Here is a 17509-nt window from a genome sequence, read left to right as displayed (position 1 = left end):
TGCCTCCTTATTCACTCCACAGTGAATACCACTTAATGTCCCCCCCCCCATTTTTTGGAATGCCTTTAGAAATTCACAGTTGATTACAGCCATTTTGGTATTTTATTTTAATGTTTTTTATCATTGCTTAATTGTTTGATGTGTATGCGACATCCCTGTAGTTTTGTCCCACACCTACATTGCCTGAAAATTTCAGAACTGGATAAATCCAAAGTTAAAAAAAAAAGTTCAGTACCTTTGTTATATTCTTGAATTCTTAAAACAGACACAAAACACTGGGTAGTGGTAATTAGGGATTAGGTCATGTTTACATTCTATTAAAGAATAATTACCACATATAACAGCAAACAATACTGTTATTACAGCTTGAGAAGAATGGTAGAGTGAAACTTTTGATTATATATAAGTACATTAAAAAAAACAACCCTTCCTACTAAAAAGCCTTCTTTCTCCCCAAAGCTTAAACTCACCATGAAGAAAAATATTATCAATACACAGCACTCTTTTGTAAACATTCCCAATGTGATTGTACCAGATATTGAAAAGGAAATAAGAAGGATGGAAAATGGAGCATGCAGGTAAATCCATACATTTTTCCATGCATTTTTAAATACCAGCCACAGTTCTTAAATTTAACTAGGTTCAATTTCAATTTAACTTTTAATTTGTAACCTTGAACTTTATAATTTATTTAATTTAGTGATTTTATTTAAACTTTGGAACAGCATAACTTGTATAACAAGTAATCACAGGTATTATTGTGGTCATTATTTAGAAGTTCCTATTCCAAATATTTCTTTAGTCACCAGCAAGACCTTTCCTCATGGGACATTTCAGTTCTAAAGGGATAACATTGCCATAGATAAATGTGAGAAAAAAAAAACCGTATGAAATGCCTACATGTTTTAAAAGTGTAATTTAAAATGGTTACACTATAAATGAATAGACCGTGTATACATGTGGCTGATTTATTTTTAGTGGAAGGAATTTTATTATAAGTTAGTTCATACAACTATATAATATGACCCAAAACACAGATATCACATTTTCTATTTGCTAAATCTTAACATGAACCAAAGCATCAAACAATAGAAATGTGGAAGATCTCAAAAAGTCATTTCTTAGTTACATGCATCTTACTAAATTGTGCCTATAATGCTATGTATCCCGTACAATTCTCATTTCCCTCTAATTAAAAATTGTTATATGTGTGTTAGTTTGAGAGGGAAGAGGAAGAGATGAGGCAATGGTTCCCCTAATGGGACCTGTTGTTCCTCCATTACCGTTGAGGACATTGATCTAATTCATCTCTGCCTCCCATTGGACTGTAGCTCCTTTTCTGATGATGATGGCAGTGCCTCTGTATTTGAAGACTCCGAAAGTGAAAGCCCCCTCGCAAGGGATTCCTTTAGAAACAAGTCACACAGAAGGGGAGGACGGTCACAGAGGTGAGCAGTATGATCTCTCTCCATATCTGTTTTTAAACCACTATTTATATGAAAGAAAGGTCTTCTACTCCTTCCACTTAGTGGTCTTGGAAAATGCTCTTGCTCTGCCGCCACTATGCAGGATCTCGGGAGAAACTTGGTACTTCTGCTCCTTACCTTTTTTTTCTCTTGGGAAACTGCCACTGCCTGAGGACTATTCATGTCGGTGGGGCTCCAAGTCATAAATACTCATGCTAATCATGTTCCTTGAGACATGCATCTGTCTCTTCAGAAACCTTATGCCCCAGTCCTCTCTGATTTTCTCCTTCTCTCTGATCCTTTTACCGGGGTCCTGAAGCAATTGTATGTGAGAGGGGTTGGCCGTCATTCTTTAAGATGCTGTGTTCCATTTGACCCTATTTTCAGGGAAGTAGAGCACTGGAGTGAGTTGCTAGAAGAGAAAAGCTAGAAATCCTTAGCAGGAAATGAATCAGTCATGGAAACATCAAACACATGACTCCAAGGGTGTGGAGAGCAGTGCGTTGTTGGTGCAGATCAAAGGTGCCCATCCTATCAAACATATTTCTGTTTTCTTTGCTTTTTCTCCCTCCTTTCTTTCCTCTCTACTCTCTTTCCACTGACCACCTCCAGCTCTCCCCTCTGTTTTTATTTGCCTTCTCTTCTCTTCCTATCTCCCCTGACAATCTAAGTCTCAAGTCTCTTGCTGGGAGTTAGAGGCATTCAAGTTCGCTCAGTAGAGGCCGAGAAGGATTCTGATTCTCGGTGTGAGCATTGATGAGTCGGTGTTCATTAATCACTTTGGTTCATGGCACTGATATTGGGCAATTGGTCCTTCATGGAGGCTCTGTATTTCCAAAAATTGTCTAGACAATCATTAGTAATGAGTATAAACTGGAAAGAATTTGTTCTTTAAAGCTGTTTGCTTACCATGAACTTGATACGGATGGTGCCTACTATGATTTCACGGTATTTTTTCATTTCCCAGGGAGCAGTACCTGCCTGGTGTCATTGCACTTTTCAATGTTAACAACAGCAGCAATAAGGATCAGTAAGTACATTTACAATAGAAAACCATTGTATTGGTTTTGTTTTTAAAGAAAACCATTAAAAAGGTAGGAATATAGCTGAACCTGTTATTCAGCTGATATGAATTAGGCAAACTGTCAAATACAATGGCAATGATATTCTGTTATTTTGTTGTTTGGTTATGTAGTTCTGGAAAATGTAGCTACCCATATTAAAAGTAGTATGTATGTACGCGTGCATGTCTGTACATGTGTGTATATATTTGAATCCTGCATACAATTATGGAACCCATCTCTTTTTGATGAGTAAGTACTGCCACTGGTCTCTGTTATTTCTAAATCCTGTCATCCCTGTCACTCTCAGGGAACCCAGTTTTGTACCAGTCTCTCCTACTATTAGCTCAGGCCCATAGAAGACAGCACCACTGAGCTTCTCACCAGCACATTTCTTATCACTTTTGCATCCTCTGAGCCCTCTTAGGGAACATAATCACTGGTGGGCTAATCTTCCTTATGTAGTATATCCAGGTTGGCATACCTCTTCTGTGAGTCTTTTTGATACCTTCTTCTGTCATCTGCTGTGAAATTTATAATTTCCGTTTCACTTAGTGTGGGCCCTCACCTTTTCTGAACTTTAAGGAGCCATCCGAGCAGTGCATCAGCCCCATCTCCTATATTGATGCTAGGATGTTAAATCCTGTATCGCAGGAGTGTTCTCCCATAGTTATAAATTCTCCGTTTTCCAACTTCATGTTCTGTTCCCATCTGTACATGACGACCATAGATGCCAAGCCCCATTTCACTTGTCTATTTTGTTTACTATTTCTCTTCAATAGCAGCTTTCTACATCTGCTGTGTCATTTGTAACCAGATGAAATTTATTTGTACATTTGCACCTAAAAACTTCCTTCCCTTTAACATCCTCTCTCTTCCCAACGTTTCCAACTCTTGCCCATACTTTGAGGCTTAGGTTTAAACCTGCCTCCCTTTAACAGCCTTCTCTGACCATCCTAGTGATAGTGAGATGCCTGTTCTTTCATGTCTGAACAACAAATATTCCCAAGACTTCCCAACCAACAATGCCAGTCTGCTGTAATCTTAGGTCTGTTTCTCTGACTCCAGAATCCATTCTTCTGCTGATCGAGAAAACCAGTCATAGAAAGAGGCCTCTAATCACTTAATCTCTATTCAAGAAGAAATTGTATATAGAAAAAAATGATCTCAAATCATGTAAAAGATTCTAAGAATTAGGATTCCACTGTGTTACCACAGAACTTTTCGACTACCCATAAAAATTGCTTCAGTCAGCATCAACCCTCTAAAGAGAATGGAAGGCATTTTCTTGAACTTTTCAAATCTCTTATTCAAGGATAAATATAAGTGATCTCAAGTAGATTAAATTTGAAATTTTATATATATATATATACACACATATATACATATATACGTATATATATATACATATATACGTATATATATATATATATATACGTATATATATATACATATATACGTATATATGTATATATATATATATACATATATACATTGAGACTTTGAAAGCACTCTCTTTCAGGTGCTGTTGTTTCTTAAATTTCTCTCCTTGGGTTTATGCCTTTACCCACCTCCATTTTCTTCAGTTTTCCACATTCATCTATCCAGGAATTTTTGGATGCATGTACAATTTTTGTAGCACTCTCCATTAGGCAACCAGATTTCTGGCTTCTGAGCACAGGGGCAGGTCTTTGAATGCAAGGCTGAACTGAGAATTCTTGCTCAGTGGAGAGGAAAAAATGGAAGTCAGAATGTAATTTGATTATGTGACAGAGATATTGTTTCTTCTTTAGACAACCAAAAGAAAAAAATAAAAAGAAAAAAGAAAAGAAGAGGTAAGTTAGACTTCCACATTTTTCTGCCCATAGAATTTTTGTATTATAATACTAACTACATATCTCATTTTTTCAGCAAGTTAGACGATAAAAATGAAAATAAAAAGGGGCCAGATAAGAAAAAGAAGAAAGAAAAGGACAAAGAGAAGAAAAAAAAAGAGGAGAAAAACAAAGATAAGAAAGAAGAGTAAGTATTTATACTGGCATTGAAATTAGGAATTAATTTGTGATGGGTTTTAAATCCGGGGATAATTTCCCTGCCCTTTATAGTAAAGAGGCCCTATGTAAAGACTAAAGAAGTTGTTATTAAATGTGAATTTAAATTCGTTTCTTATTTTCTTAAAATTAACAATGGAAGCCTTATTCTTAGTTTTCTCATAAAGAATTTTCATTCTTATCATTGATTACCTTCCCCAAGCACTGATGAAGATAAACTTACCAGTGGGGTATATTTAGGTGCCAAAGAGAATTGGGTTCCTAGGGATCTTACCATCAATTTTTAAAATTGAAATAGGAATTTAATAATTACATTAACATTTTTGAGTAATAAATACCATATGGCAAATACTCCAAAATAAAGAAGTGTCATTGAAAAGCCATGTCTAATTTTGAGAGCAGTGCAAATGCTATCAAAACACCAGCCATTTGAAAGATTCTTTTTAAAACAAACATTTGTGAGTAGAATTTCACAAGGGTAAGGCTGAGAGATATTTGCAAAGCTATTGTTTTTTTTTTACATTTTATTAAAGGGAAAGTTGTTTTCTAAACTTACATAGAGAAAACTCTTTACCAGACAATAGTTTACTTATTTGTACCGGTTAGAAAGTTGTTGAAGTTTGTATAAAGAGAAAATTACTTGAAAATATAAGGTTGATACCAGAAAAAAATGTTTTTCAATTTCCATTTGACCATATATTTTCTTCCTCCCTTTCTCTTGCCCTCTATTGCCTCTCTTAATCCTTCATACATGCTATGAACAAGCACTTTTTATTAGATTGTGTTATATGAGGTCTGACAATTACGTTTGTAAACTCATCCTAGAAAAAGTGCTACATACCTCATTGCTGAATATCACTATGGTCACCTTCTAAGTACTCCTCTTGGGAAGCTATGTACCGACGCCAGTGCCTAGTCCACCCTTCATAGCAATTTTGGAACTCTTTTTCTGGAATGGCCATCAGAGCTGTCATCATATTACACTTGATGTTCTGAATGTCATCAAAATGTCTTCCTTTTAACATTTTCTTTATCTTTGGGTAAAGAAAGAAGTCATTGGGGGCCAGATCAGTTGAGTAGGGAGGGTGTTCCAATACTGTTATTTGTTTACTGGCTAAAAACTCCCTGACAGACAGTGCTGTGTGAGCTGGTACATTATCAAACAGTTCAGTTGTTTGCGTCTTTTTCATGCAGCCTTTTCAGCACTTCCAAACAGTAAACTTGGTTAACTGTCCAGTTGGTACAAATTCATAATGAATAATCTCTCTGATATCAAAAAATGTTAGCAACATTGTTGCAATAAGTTTGCGAACTTTATTGTCCCACCTTGTATTCTTTTCTCCATACAGATGAGAAAGAAGCCATGAGTGTAGTTAGCAGTGTAGTTCCTGGTTGTTTTGTTACCTGGTAGCGGTAGTGGGAAAGCCGCAATTCTCCCACCAGCGTTTGGCATGACTGATGCCATGATTCCCTCTTTGTGACTGGAATGATAGAAGTGTCTGCAACATCACAATGAAACAAGGGCTTTAATAAAAGTCTAATGTGTGGTTTAATGTAAGACTAGTAATTTATCTACCCACCACTCACTAAACAGTTTCTTATGACTAGTGCACTTATGCCAAGTTCATCTTCCCACTGCGGAGTGAGCTTCCTATTTCATTAATTGTGAGTGATGGGCATAATTATATTTGATAAGTGAAATAAAAATTTTCTTGTTTCTTGATAACTTTCCCCTTTGTTTTTAATTTCTGCTAGGGAGAAGAAAGAAGTCATGATTATTGATCCCTCAGGAAACACATATTATAACTGGCTGTTTTGTATCACCTTACCTGTTATGTACAATTGGACTATGGTTATTGCAAGGTGTCTATATATTTTTGTGGATCTCAGCCCACTTCTAGTTTCCAAGTTAATTGACTTAACAGTTTGGCCTAGAGTTCTTCAGGACATACCATGTTTCCCTGAAAATAAGATATAGCTGGACCATCAGCTGTAATGTATTTTTGGAGCAAAAATTAATATAAGACCCGGTCTTATTTTACTATAATATAAGACTGGGTATAATATAATATAATATAATATAAAATATAATAATATGATATCGGGTCTTATATTAATATTTGCTCCAAAAGACGCATTAGAGCTGATTGTCTGGCTAGGTCTTATTTTCAGGGAAACAGGGTACCTCTTTTCTCCACCACAGATTGTAAAGAGACCCTACATTATTCTCAAGTTGTTTTCATAAGATCAGGAGTAGGTGCTTTGGTTCCCTATATACTTAGAAATCCAGTACCGAGATTGGGGGTAGGGGGGAGTACTTTTAAACTTTTGATTGCTCAATCATTGAATTAGAACTTGGGGAGGAACTTTATGTTTTCTTTGGCCTATAAGAAAAAAGTGTTGCCAAGATCAAGCATAGGTTGTTATAGAGCAAGATGTGTTTCCCAAATCGTTTCTATGGTTCCCCATCTTTTAGGCCGTAAACATCTCAGCCATCCAATGTAATTTCCTGAAGCATTTTGGGTACAGATGTTCAATATGAACCTGGTTATTAATGTGTATCCCCCAACATATTTGACTTTAGCTTGAGGCCATTTATCCTTATTTGATGTTTTCATAAAGCTGACTAGTATAATGGAAAAAATATTGGAATTCAGAAGTGTGAGAAAACTAACTTCAACCACTCATTTGGGAAAAAATTTGGGAAAGCCGTGGTTGATTCAATGGTCTCTCAGGACCCCTTTTAGTCTTCTACTTCTCATTGTGATAAAAATCATAAAGAGGACTTTTACTTAAATTGACCCCCATTTCATTTTATTTACAAAAGATTTTCTTTTACAGAGCGTGTTTTGATGAACTTCAGGCTGATTACCTAGAATACTGGCTCTTTTTGGATTACTTATCAGATGTAGTCTATCTTCTCGATATGTATATACGAACAAGGACAGGTAAATATGTTCAGCTTTGGATATTTTGCAATTTCATTCTTTCATCTGTAATATAATTTGAAATTTCCTATTCAAGCATTCTTCAAAATAAACTCACAAAAACCTGTTTTAGAGGAAAAGGCACAATTGGAAGCAAGAGTACTATATACCCACTCAGAGTCTTAGGTCACTCCAACTGATTCAGAAGGACGTTACTAAGCAACCATTTGAATGTGATGGGTAGCTTTTCTCTGTTATCCTATTCATTAGGTTTATGCCAGGTGAAAGATATAGAAAGAGCAGAAGTAGTCTGTCAGCTTTGTGGGGAAAGGGTAATTGCTACCTAACAGAGAGATACCTTGAGGCAGCGTGGGGAAAAATGTTATTGTACCCGGCAGAGCTGTACTAGAAATTATGCAAGAAACAGAATGCACATCCTTAACTCTACTTTGTGGTCCAAGTTAAGACATTATTACCAGGGGGCAGGATCATGATAGCTTTCCACTTGAGGTATTCTTGTTAAGCAAGTATAAGCTCATTGTTTCTCTGCTGCTCTCCACATACTACTGTAACCAGTGTACACAGGGTATAGCTAGCTTTTAAGTATTGTTATGTCAAGTACGGACATTCTCTAAATATCAGTGTGCTGGAGCAATGTTTCAGTTGTTGTATCCTGTTTGCAGCTCTCGTAGTCAGTCTAGGAGGAGGAACAAATTCTTTTCCTAGTGATACATGTCAGAGTATTGAAATTCTGGGTTTAATATACAAGGCCTATGGTAGCAGTGTAGAAGGGAAGATAGCAGATGTCTAAGGAAGGGAGGATGGCAAGAAGGAGATATGAAAACGTAGCCTAGATGGACACTTGTGCTTTACATTGAATGAGCAAGGCAAAAATATGTATAATCAGACAGTAGGGCAGGTACCCAAACTTCAAGAGTGGGGCTGGGATTCTGTCAAGAGAGTCATGTGAGGTGTAATCACAGTGCTTGGGTGTTCAGGAAACTTTCTAAGAACACTGTTCATAAAAGGAATGGCTTTTCCTGGATAGAGATACTGGATTTAGAGAGATTTGTATATATACATTGCATATAGTTTCTCACTTTTGCACTTAGAAAGTTTTACTTTTTATTTCTGCAAAAGAATATTTTCCATAGCTTTACGGTGATCAGTACTCATATTTTATTATATTGCTAAGAGTATATTTATTAAAAGTGAGTTCTTGCTTTGAACTCAACGAAGTTCATTGAGAGTTATTTTAGGGAAATTCACAATGGCATAAAAGAAAAAACACATTTTTTTTTTTTTTAATTTAGGTTACCTAGAACAAGGACTGCTGGTGAAGGAAGAGCTTAAACTCATAGAGAAATATAAATCAAACTTACAATTTAAACTTGATGTTCTATCAGTGGTACCAACAGATCTGCTGTATTTTAAGCTGGGGTGGAACTATCCAGAAATTAGGTTAAACAGACTATTAAGGATCGCTCGAATATTTGAGTTCTTCCAGAGAACAGAAACAAGGACAAACTACCCAAACATCTTCAGGATTTCTAACCTTGTTATGTACATCGTCATCATTATCCACTGGAATGCGTGTGTATACTACTCGATTTCCAAAGCTATTGGATTTGGAAATGATACATGGGTCTACCCTGATGTTAATGACCCTGAATTTGGCCGTTTGGCTAGAAAATATGTATACAGCCTTTACTGGTCTACACTGACTTTGACCACCATTGGTGAAACACCACCTCCCGTGAGGGATTCTGAGTATGTCTTCGTAGTGGTTGATTTCTTAATTGGGGTATTGATTTTTGCTACCATCGTTGGTAACATAGGGTCTATGATTTCCAACATGAATGCAGCCAGAGCAGAATTTCAAGCAAGAATTGATGCCATCAAGCAATATATGCATTTTCGAAATGTAAGCAAAGATATGGAAAAGAGAGTAATTAAATGGTTCGACTATCTGTGGACCAACAAAAAAACAGTTGATGAGAGAGAAGTCTTGAAGTATCTACCTGATAAACTCAGAGCAGAGATTGCCATCAGTGTTCACTTAGACACATTGAAAAAGGTACGCATTTTTGCTGACTGTGAGGCTGGTCTGTTGGTGGAGTTGGTCTTGAAATTACAACCCCAAGTCTACAGTCCTGGGGATTACATTTGCAAGAAAGGGGATATTGGACGAGAGATGTACATCATCAAGGAAGGCAAACTTGCTGTGGTAGCAGATGATGGAATCACTCAGTTTGTGGTTTTGAGTGACGGCAGCTACTTTGGTGAGATCAGCATCCTTAACATTAAAGGGAGCAAAGCGGGCAATCGAAGAACGGCCAATATTAAAAGCATTGGCTACTCAGATCTGTTCTGTCTCTCAAAAGATGACCTCATGGAAGCTCTAACTGAGTACCCAGATGCCAAATGTATACTAGAAGAGAAAGGGAAGCAAATCCTGATGAAAGATGGTCTGCTGGATATAAATATTGCACAGGCTGCAAGTGACCCTAAAGATCTTGAGGAGAAGGTCACTCGAATGGAAGGGTCAGTAGACCTCCTGCAAACAAGGTTTGCTCGGATCCTGGCTGAGTATGAATCAATGCAGCAGAAACTGAAGCAAAGATTAACCAAAGTCGAGAAATTTCTGAAACCACTTGAAACAGAGTTTTCAGCCATTGAAGGATCTGGAGATGAAAGAGGGCCCTCGGACTCTACATAGGACTGAAAAGCTGGTTATTAACAAGGACATGCCTCATGATCCTTTTGGTGATGTGATTAAGTTGGAAGAAGAGGAAGATTCAGCCGGGCCATTTTTCCCTAAGGAAAACATGCTTTGGTCCAGGGCACACGGCCCATGCACTCACCTGTGAGGTACCATGATTAAAGAATCATCACATTTTAGGATTTTCCACAATGGATAATGTGCAAAGATATAAACTTGTTCACGTGTCAGCATCTATATCTTCTGATTCCCCCCTATATATCCTTCCTTCGTGTAATAGTGTTTATGAAAGTGAATAAGTGTCCCTCATGTGTAGGCAATTTACATTGCTGAGGAATAACTGGGAAGTACCATGTACATCACGTTCAGGATACTATTTAAAAAAGAATTAGAATGCAATAAAGTAAAATCCAAAACTATAGTGAATATTACTTATTTCATAATTTAGTAGGGAGCTTAGGATTCCATAGAGCTTCAGGGTCACTTTGAAGATATTAACTGTGTACCTTAGGACTTAGAAAGGGTCGTTGAGAGAAACCTCTTACTGATAAAAGTATTACAAATCAGACTTCACTATATAAATATATGTATATATTTGTATATTACTAGATTTTGTAGGAATTTTTTATAATAAAACAATTTTCTGATAATTGAGACCTGATGGCAGTGGGTCCTATCTTCTTTCTCTGACCGACCTGCAATACGAAAAAGAAATAAAGGTAATAATATTCCTGGGTGATTAACAAAGGAAATTGTTGGAACATTAGAAGAGGAAACCTAAAAGTTTAATGGACCTTCATGGGCATCACCTGGGAGCTTCTTAGACATTCAGAATCTCAGGCATAACTACTGTTGAATCTGCATTTTAGCAAGACCATTAGATGATTCATACCCACATTAAAGTTTGAGAAGCACCAATCTGGAGAACCAGGAAGGAGTTAATGGAGACAGTTCTGGAAAAGAAAAGGGACAGATAACGTAGCTGTGGAAGGCATTGCTAGTCAATCAAATAGCTCTCTACTGCTGAACCCAGATGCGGTTAAAAAAATTCTCCTTAACCCAGATCACTGGAATTGTTCAGAGCCTTCTACCCCTGCCTATAATAAGATGACTTAACATAGCTTTTTGTTAATTTGACATTTCAGATATTTATGTAGAACTCAGTCGGTGTATGTTAATGGTAGAATTTATTCTACTCTATCAATAGCATGTCCATTGAACTGTTCACATTATGTATTTGCAGTCTTCAGTTTCCCTTCTACATGTTGCCTGTCTCTTCAATCAATATCAGCTGGCAAGTATTTCTTCACTTTCCAACTTGAAATATGATGTGACTAAGCATCATACCATTAGGTGGCAATGTTGATCTACAATTATAACGTTCAAAGCTTGAAGTGTATTTTTCTCCATAGAAATTGTAGGTAGTAAAATCAGAGTTCTTTGGCAATAAAGGGTCATTTTTTTTTAACATGGGTATTTCCAGAAGATTTTAATATAGCAAAGTATATACCAGTCTAAAATGAAAACATGATCAAATAAAATTTTGAATGCTAACTTAATGGATAAAGTAACAAGATAAATGGAAGCATTTCAGTTTCTTACTTTTAGGAAGCTCACCAAGGCAATAATGGTAATGACATTACAAGAAGCCTTTAAGAATATGTAAGATATGTATTAGAGGTAAACAAAGGGAGGAAAAGGACCAAGTAGCATTTATATTGAAATTCAGTTCATATTTTTATTATTTAAAAAAGTCCACTGCTTTAAAAAGTTTGAAAACTAGTGATGTGTTTGAACAGTGTTGGAAGTATGCCTGGCTAGGACATTGTCAGTTTAGGTAATATTCTTCCTCATGACTACTGAAATTGTGTTATTGGATGTCCTTGTTTATAAACTTTAGAATATAAAATACCCAACAACAGGCTCTACACTCAAATGGAATAGTTTTCTATTCACTGGGCTAGTTTATGTCTAGGTGAAGGAGAAAGTGGGAAAAATCAAGGAAAGGGAATCAGAGAATAGAGAAAATGCAGAAAGACCCTAGAGATCATCTTGTTCACCCCTCTTCATTTTATAAATACAAAAATGATGATCAGGCAACACTAAAATTGGTGAGGATGTAGAGTATTAGGAATTTGGAGTGAGAGTGGGAATTTTTACCATACAGTGGAGAGCAATATGCTAATATCTGCTGGAGCCTCAAGTTTGGCTGACCTAAAACCCAGCAATTCCATCATTAGGCATAGTCACTGGAGAAAATTGGCCACATATGCGTAAGAAGACATGCTAAATAATGCTTATAATATTATAGTAAAAAACGGAAACAATCTCCTTCATCAAACGGAGGTTAGATATAAAAATTGGAATATATTCATATAATAGAATGCTATCAAATGTTTGAATAATAACAGATAACACTTATATAGTGCTTAGTTTGTACCAGGTACTGTCCCAAGTACTTCTCAGTGTCAGTGCATTTCATCTTCATGACAACTTATAAGGCAGGTTCCATTGTGTACCCTGTTTAACAAATGAGGAAATGGAGGCACAGAGAGGTTAAGTAATTTGCCCAAGGCCCACAGGAAGGACGTGGGATAACCACTATTGGAACCCAGACAGTGAGGCTTCAGGGTGCCTGCTCTTAACCCTTTGATTTGTGCGGACTCTTGTATGTATACATAATGGCATCTATTCAAAATGAACAAATACGCAACTCAACACTAAATAGTGTTTATGGATTTGTACCTGTGATGTAACAATCTAGTAACAGGCATGGGAATGGTAGACAGCAGAAATCAGAATAGTGGTTACTTCTGTGGGGGATGGAGAGAATGGGAGGGGAGGGAGGCTGAGAAATTCATAGTATTTCAACTGTCTGTGTTGTTTGATATCTTTTAAAACAATCTGAAGCAAATGAATCCAAATGTTAAGATTTGACAAACCTAGTTAAAATATGTATATATATGTGTATATATATATATATATGTGTGTGTATATATATATATATATATATATATATATATATATATATATATATAAAATATGTATATATATATTTTCTTTCTATAATTTTTGGTATAGTTGAACTATTTCAAAAGAAGAAAATAAAGAGAAGTAGAGGAGTTAAGTCTAAATTTACACAGCTTAGAGGTAAAACCTGGACTTTTGACCCTTGGTTCATTGTTTAGTTCACCATGAGGTTGTACTTGATTGCTTTCTATACACACCAAGTTGAGTGTTTTATAGGGTTCTACTTGGTGGTAACATGCCTGTTATCTGTATGTTTCCACTTAAAGCTAGTCAGAGTGCATATTGAGTAAATTCAAGACAATACTTTCTAGAATTACATTTCACGTCTGGCTCTTGGTTTCCTGACGAGTTAGAGGTGAAAGAATGCATTTTTCAACAATGCATTCCTCTGGGATTCTGAAAATAGAGATTTACCACAAAATTACTCTCCAGCCTGACAATGTGGGCCCTTAAAAAGAGTTGATATTGGATTTCTTGTCAGATTGCCAGTTTCTCTTCTTTTCAGTTAGGTTCATTTTTATTTTATCTGGGCTGGACTTCAGCCAGCTGGACTTGGTCCAAGAAGCTACTTGAGTTAGTTCTCCAGAGAGCATGGAGTCTGTTTCCTGGGTTTGTCACAAAGATTCATGATGCCGAGGAGCCTGGGTAATCTGGTGGCACTGAAGTCCCTGGTGTTCCTGGATATCCCCCAGTGGTCTCATTTCTTCACTCGGCAGAAAGAATGACAGATGAGCCACCCAGAGCACTCAAGGAATGGACATTTGCCTACCCTTAGGGGGCTCTAGGGTAGGAATGTAATTTTTTCCCCACTAATTTTTCGTAATAAGTCACTCTCCTTAGTTTGCAAAAAATACTGATGCTTAGTGGATCTACATTTGCAGGTATTTCCATTGTTCCATTCAGTTGTAATTTCAAAATGCCCAAGGAGCACGAAATATATAAAATTACCAAAGAAGTATACTACAATAAATTAATGTAAAATTTGATTTGATTATATTCCTTTTATTTTTATGTCTAAAATAATTGGGCATTTGAAATTCATTGATTGGAGATAAGACTCAATGGTGATAGAAAAATGAGAATTGTTTTTTTACTGAACTGAAATAATGGATTGTTTTTTCTTTTTAGAAATTCTTTTATTTAGAGTTTGGTACTAAATCCTATAATACAGACTTCTCCATTTAACACCACTGACCTAGTCTGTCTTTTACCTTGAGAAAGGGCCTGCTCCCCTGCCCCCTCACCAAAGCAGAAAGCATTGCTTCTTTGCAGCTCAGAGTGTGTTCAAAATGAATCACAAAAAACATAAAAACACATAATCTATGTTAACCATATTTCAAGCACGTCTCTGCAATCAAATATAGTATGCCATGGATATTGGCAATGTGGATTGAGTTAAGTTTGCTCTCCTCAAACTATATGATCCTCTTAAACAGGAAGCCATATCTAAGTCACCTATTTGAGCTGTAAATAGACTTGTAGACAAAAGGAAATCAGTACCTATCATTTAGTTTAATTTTCAAAAAGTTATAATAATGATGATAATGATTATTTTTCAAATTGTATATGAGATTTGGAACAGATATCATTCAATAAATGGCAAGGATAAACAGATTCTCTAGGTGTTGTCCCTGATGGAACTGGACACACTTCACATGTCTAAACATGATCTTACCTGAGGACCAGCTTCAGTATGTATCAGTTCCACTGGAGTACACTCGGGGTAAAATACTTCAAATTATAATTTTATTTATTTAATTTATTATTTTTGGCATAGCATTATATTAGTTTCAGTTCTACAATGTAATGCTTTGATAGTTGTATATATTGCAAAATGATTGCCACAATAAATCCACTTCATGTCCATCACCACATTGTTACAAGTTTTTTTTCTTGTAATAAGAACTTTCAAGATCCACACTCCTAGCTACTGTGAAATATGCAATACAATGTTTTTAACTATAGTCACCATGCTGTACATTACATCCCTATGATTTACCCATTTTATAACTGGAAATTTGTACCTTTTGACCTCCTTTATTCATTTCACTCACCACCACCCCCATCATCCATCTCAGACAACTACCAATCTGTTCTTTATATCCATGAGCTCAAGTTTCTTTTTTTTCTTTTTTTTTTTGGTTTATTTTAAATTCCACATACAAGTGAGATCATACAGTATTTATCTTTTTCTGTCTGACTTACTTAACTTAGCATATGCCTTCAATGTCTATCAGTGTTGTTGCAAATGGCACAATTTCTTCATTTTTGTGGCCGAATAATATTCTGTTGTACATATGTACCCCATTTTCTTTATCCATTCAACCATTGATGGGCATTTAGTTTGTTTCCATATCTTGGCTATTGCAAATAATACTGCAATGAACATGGGTGTGCACATATCTTTTCAAATTAGTGTTTTCATTTCATTTTCTAGGTTGCTTCCAATCTTGGCTATTACTAGTAAAGCTACAGTGGACATAGGGGTGCATAGATCTTTTCAAATTTGTGTTTTTGTTTTCTTTGGTTAAATACCCAGAAGTGGAATTGCTGGGTCATAAAATAGTTCTACTTTTAAGTTTTTTTGAGGAACCTCCATAGTGTTTTCCATAGTGGCTGCACCAATTTACAATCCCACCAACAGTGCAGAACGTTCCCTTTTCTCCATCCTCGCTAACATTTGTTATTTCCTGTCTTTGTGATAATAGCCATGCTAGTATCACAGAATAGAATGGGAGGTGATACCTCATTGTGGTTTTGTTTTGCATTTCCCTGATGATTAGGGATGTTGAACATCTTTTCATATGCCTGTTGGCAATCTGTATGTCTTTTTTGTAAAAATGTTTATTCAGATCATGTGTTAATTTTTAAATTGGATTGTTTGTATTCATATTATAATTTCAAAATGGTTGACTCTAAGCAATCAAATGCAGTAAACACCTAGATACGTTTTGTAGCTTGTAATGTTCCCAGTAATGAATTACTAAAAGATAGCAAAAAGGCTGGGTTTCATTAGGAAGTTTTAAGAAGAAACACTTTTTTCCCCTTTGTAGAAAGTCATGAGCATCTGAACTTAGAAAGCTATATGCACTTCTGTTTAGTGAAGCCTGAATATATTTTATTAGAGGTGGATGGAGTATAGAGAATGACTAAAAGAGTGACATGTGAATAAGTGGTGGTAGAGGAGGGAGCCTGGGACTTCAGTCCAGAAAGGCAAAGGATGACAGAAATAATGCTTAAAAGCAAACAACAACAGCAACAACACAGAAACCTAGATGCTTACTAGGAGAATGAAATGATTTACCGTTAACTAATTCACCACATTATCTGATACTCCATCTATAAAGTTGCCTGGGAAGCTGAAAGCTCCCAGACCTATCTTTGATGACTTAAAGAAAAGGAACACCTAATCTCATGGTAGAAAGAGACCTTAAAAAGCATGTAGTTCTAAAGCCAAAGATGAGCTAAACAGAGTGATCCAGTAGCCCCTGAATTAGCTTTACTGATTGGACTTTCCTGAGTGTTTGCTGCAGTTTTAGGACATAAAACAGACACCATGGTACAAAAACTCCAGGAAGACTGTTCTCGCTGGTAGCAAATGATTCTTAGAAGTGAATATTCAGCAGGGTTTTGAAGGAGAGGAAAAAAATATTTCTGAGCGAGAACAGGTGCAATAATGAGGGTAAAATATTTCTAGGGCAGTCTGTTCAAACTTCCTTGATTATGACCCATGATAAATGACCCATATAAAAGTGCATTGTGTATTGTGACCCAGAAAACACACCTCTGTGACAAACCTTTCAGAAAAGAACGCTCACCCTTATAACATGCAGTGCACTAGGGAACTTTCGCTTTTATCTATTATATTTCAGTTCTTTCGAAAAAATGCTGGTTGCAAATCACTAAATTGATTTCACGATTAATTAATAGGTCACTACAGGCAATTTGAAAATAAATAAATAAACTCTTCCGGAGACTGGTAGTACAATTGCCTAGAAGAGGAAAGAATTCATTTTAGCCTAGGCAGGAGGAAAATCATGTAATGGGAGGAGGAAAATATACACTAGTAGAGGTTCTGGAAGTCTCTTTACACAAAACTTCAAGACAATAACACCTCACAGTGTTGTCACTAAGAATGAAACATAGCTTAGTTAGAGTGGTTGACTTATTTCTTGAGATCACAACATATTAATGAATTATCCTGCCTCCAGCTGGTTCTCTCTCTCTCTCTCTCTCTCTCTCTCTCTCTCTC

At 36.2% G+C, this 17509-nt stretch overlaps 1 protein-coding gene across 1 annotated transcript; it reads left to right on the top strand.

Moving 5' to 3' along the window:
- The first annotated feature begins 465 nt into the window (after window positions 1-465).
- CNGA1 (cyclic nucleotide gated channel subunit alpha 1) lies at window positions 466-10775 on the top strand. Its single transcript, XM_019741002.2, has 8 exons — window positions 466-578; window positions 1332-1448; window positions 2434-2496; window positions 4321-4362; window positions 4439-4549; window positions 6334-6441; window positions 7420-7526; window positions 8819-10775. The coding sequence occupies exons 1-8, from the start codon at window positions 472-474 to the stop codon at window positions 10222-10224; spliced, it is 2061 nt and encodes a 686-aa protein (XP_019596561.2). The 5' UTR covers window positions 466-471; the 3' UTR covers window positions 10225-10775.
- Window positions 10776-17509: the final 6734 nt, after the last annotated feature.

Source organism: Rhinolophus sinicus, linkage group LG02 (genome assembly GCF_036562045.2).
Source record: "Rhinolophus sinicus isolate RSC01 linkage group LG02, ASM3656204v1, whole genome shotgun sequence".
NCBI classification, from domain to species: Eukaryota; Metazoa; Chordata; class Mammalia; order Chiroptera; family Rhinolophidae; genus Rhinolophus; species Rhinolophus sinicus.
The sequence above is the reverse complement of the archived record's forward strand: the minus strand, read 5'-3'. Positions and strand labels throughout refer to the sequence as shown.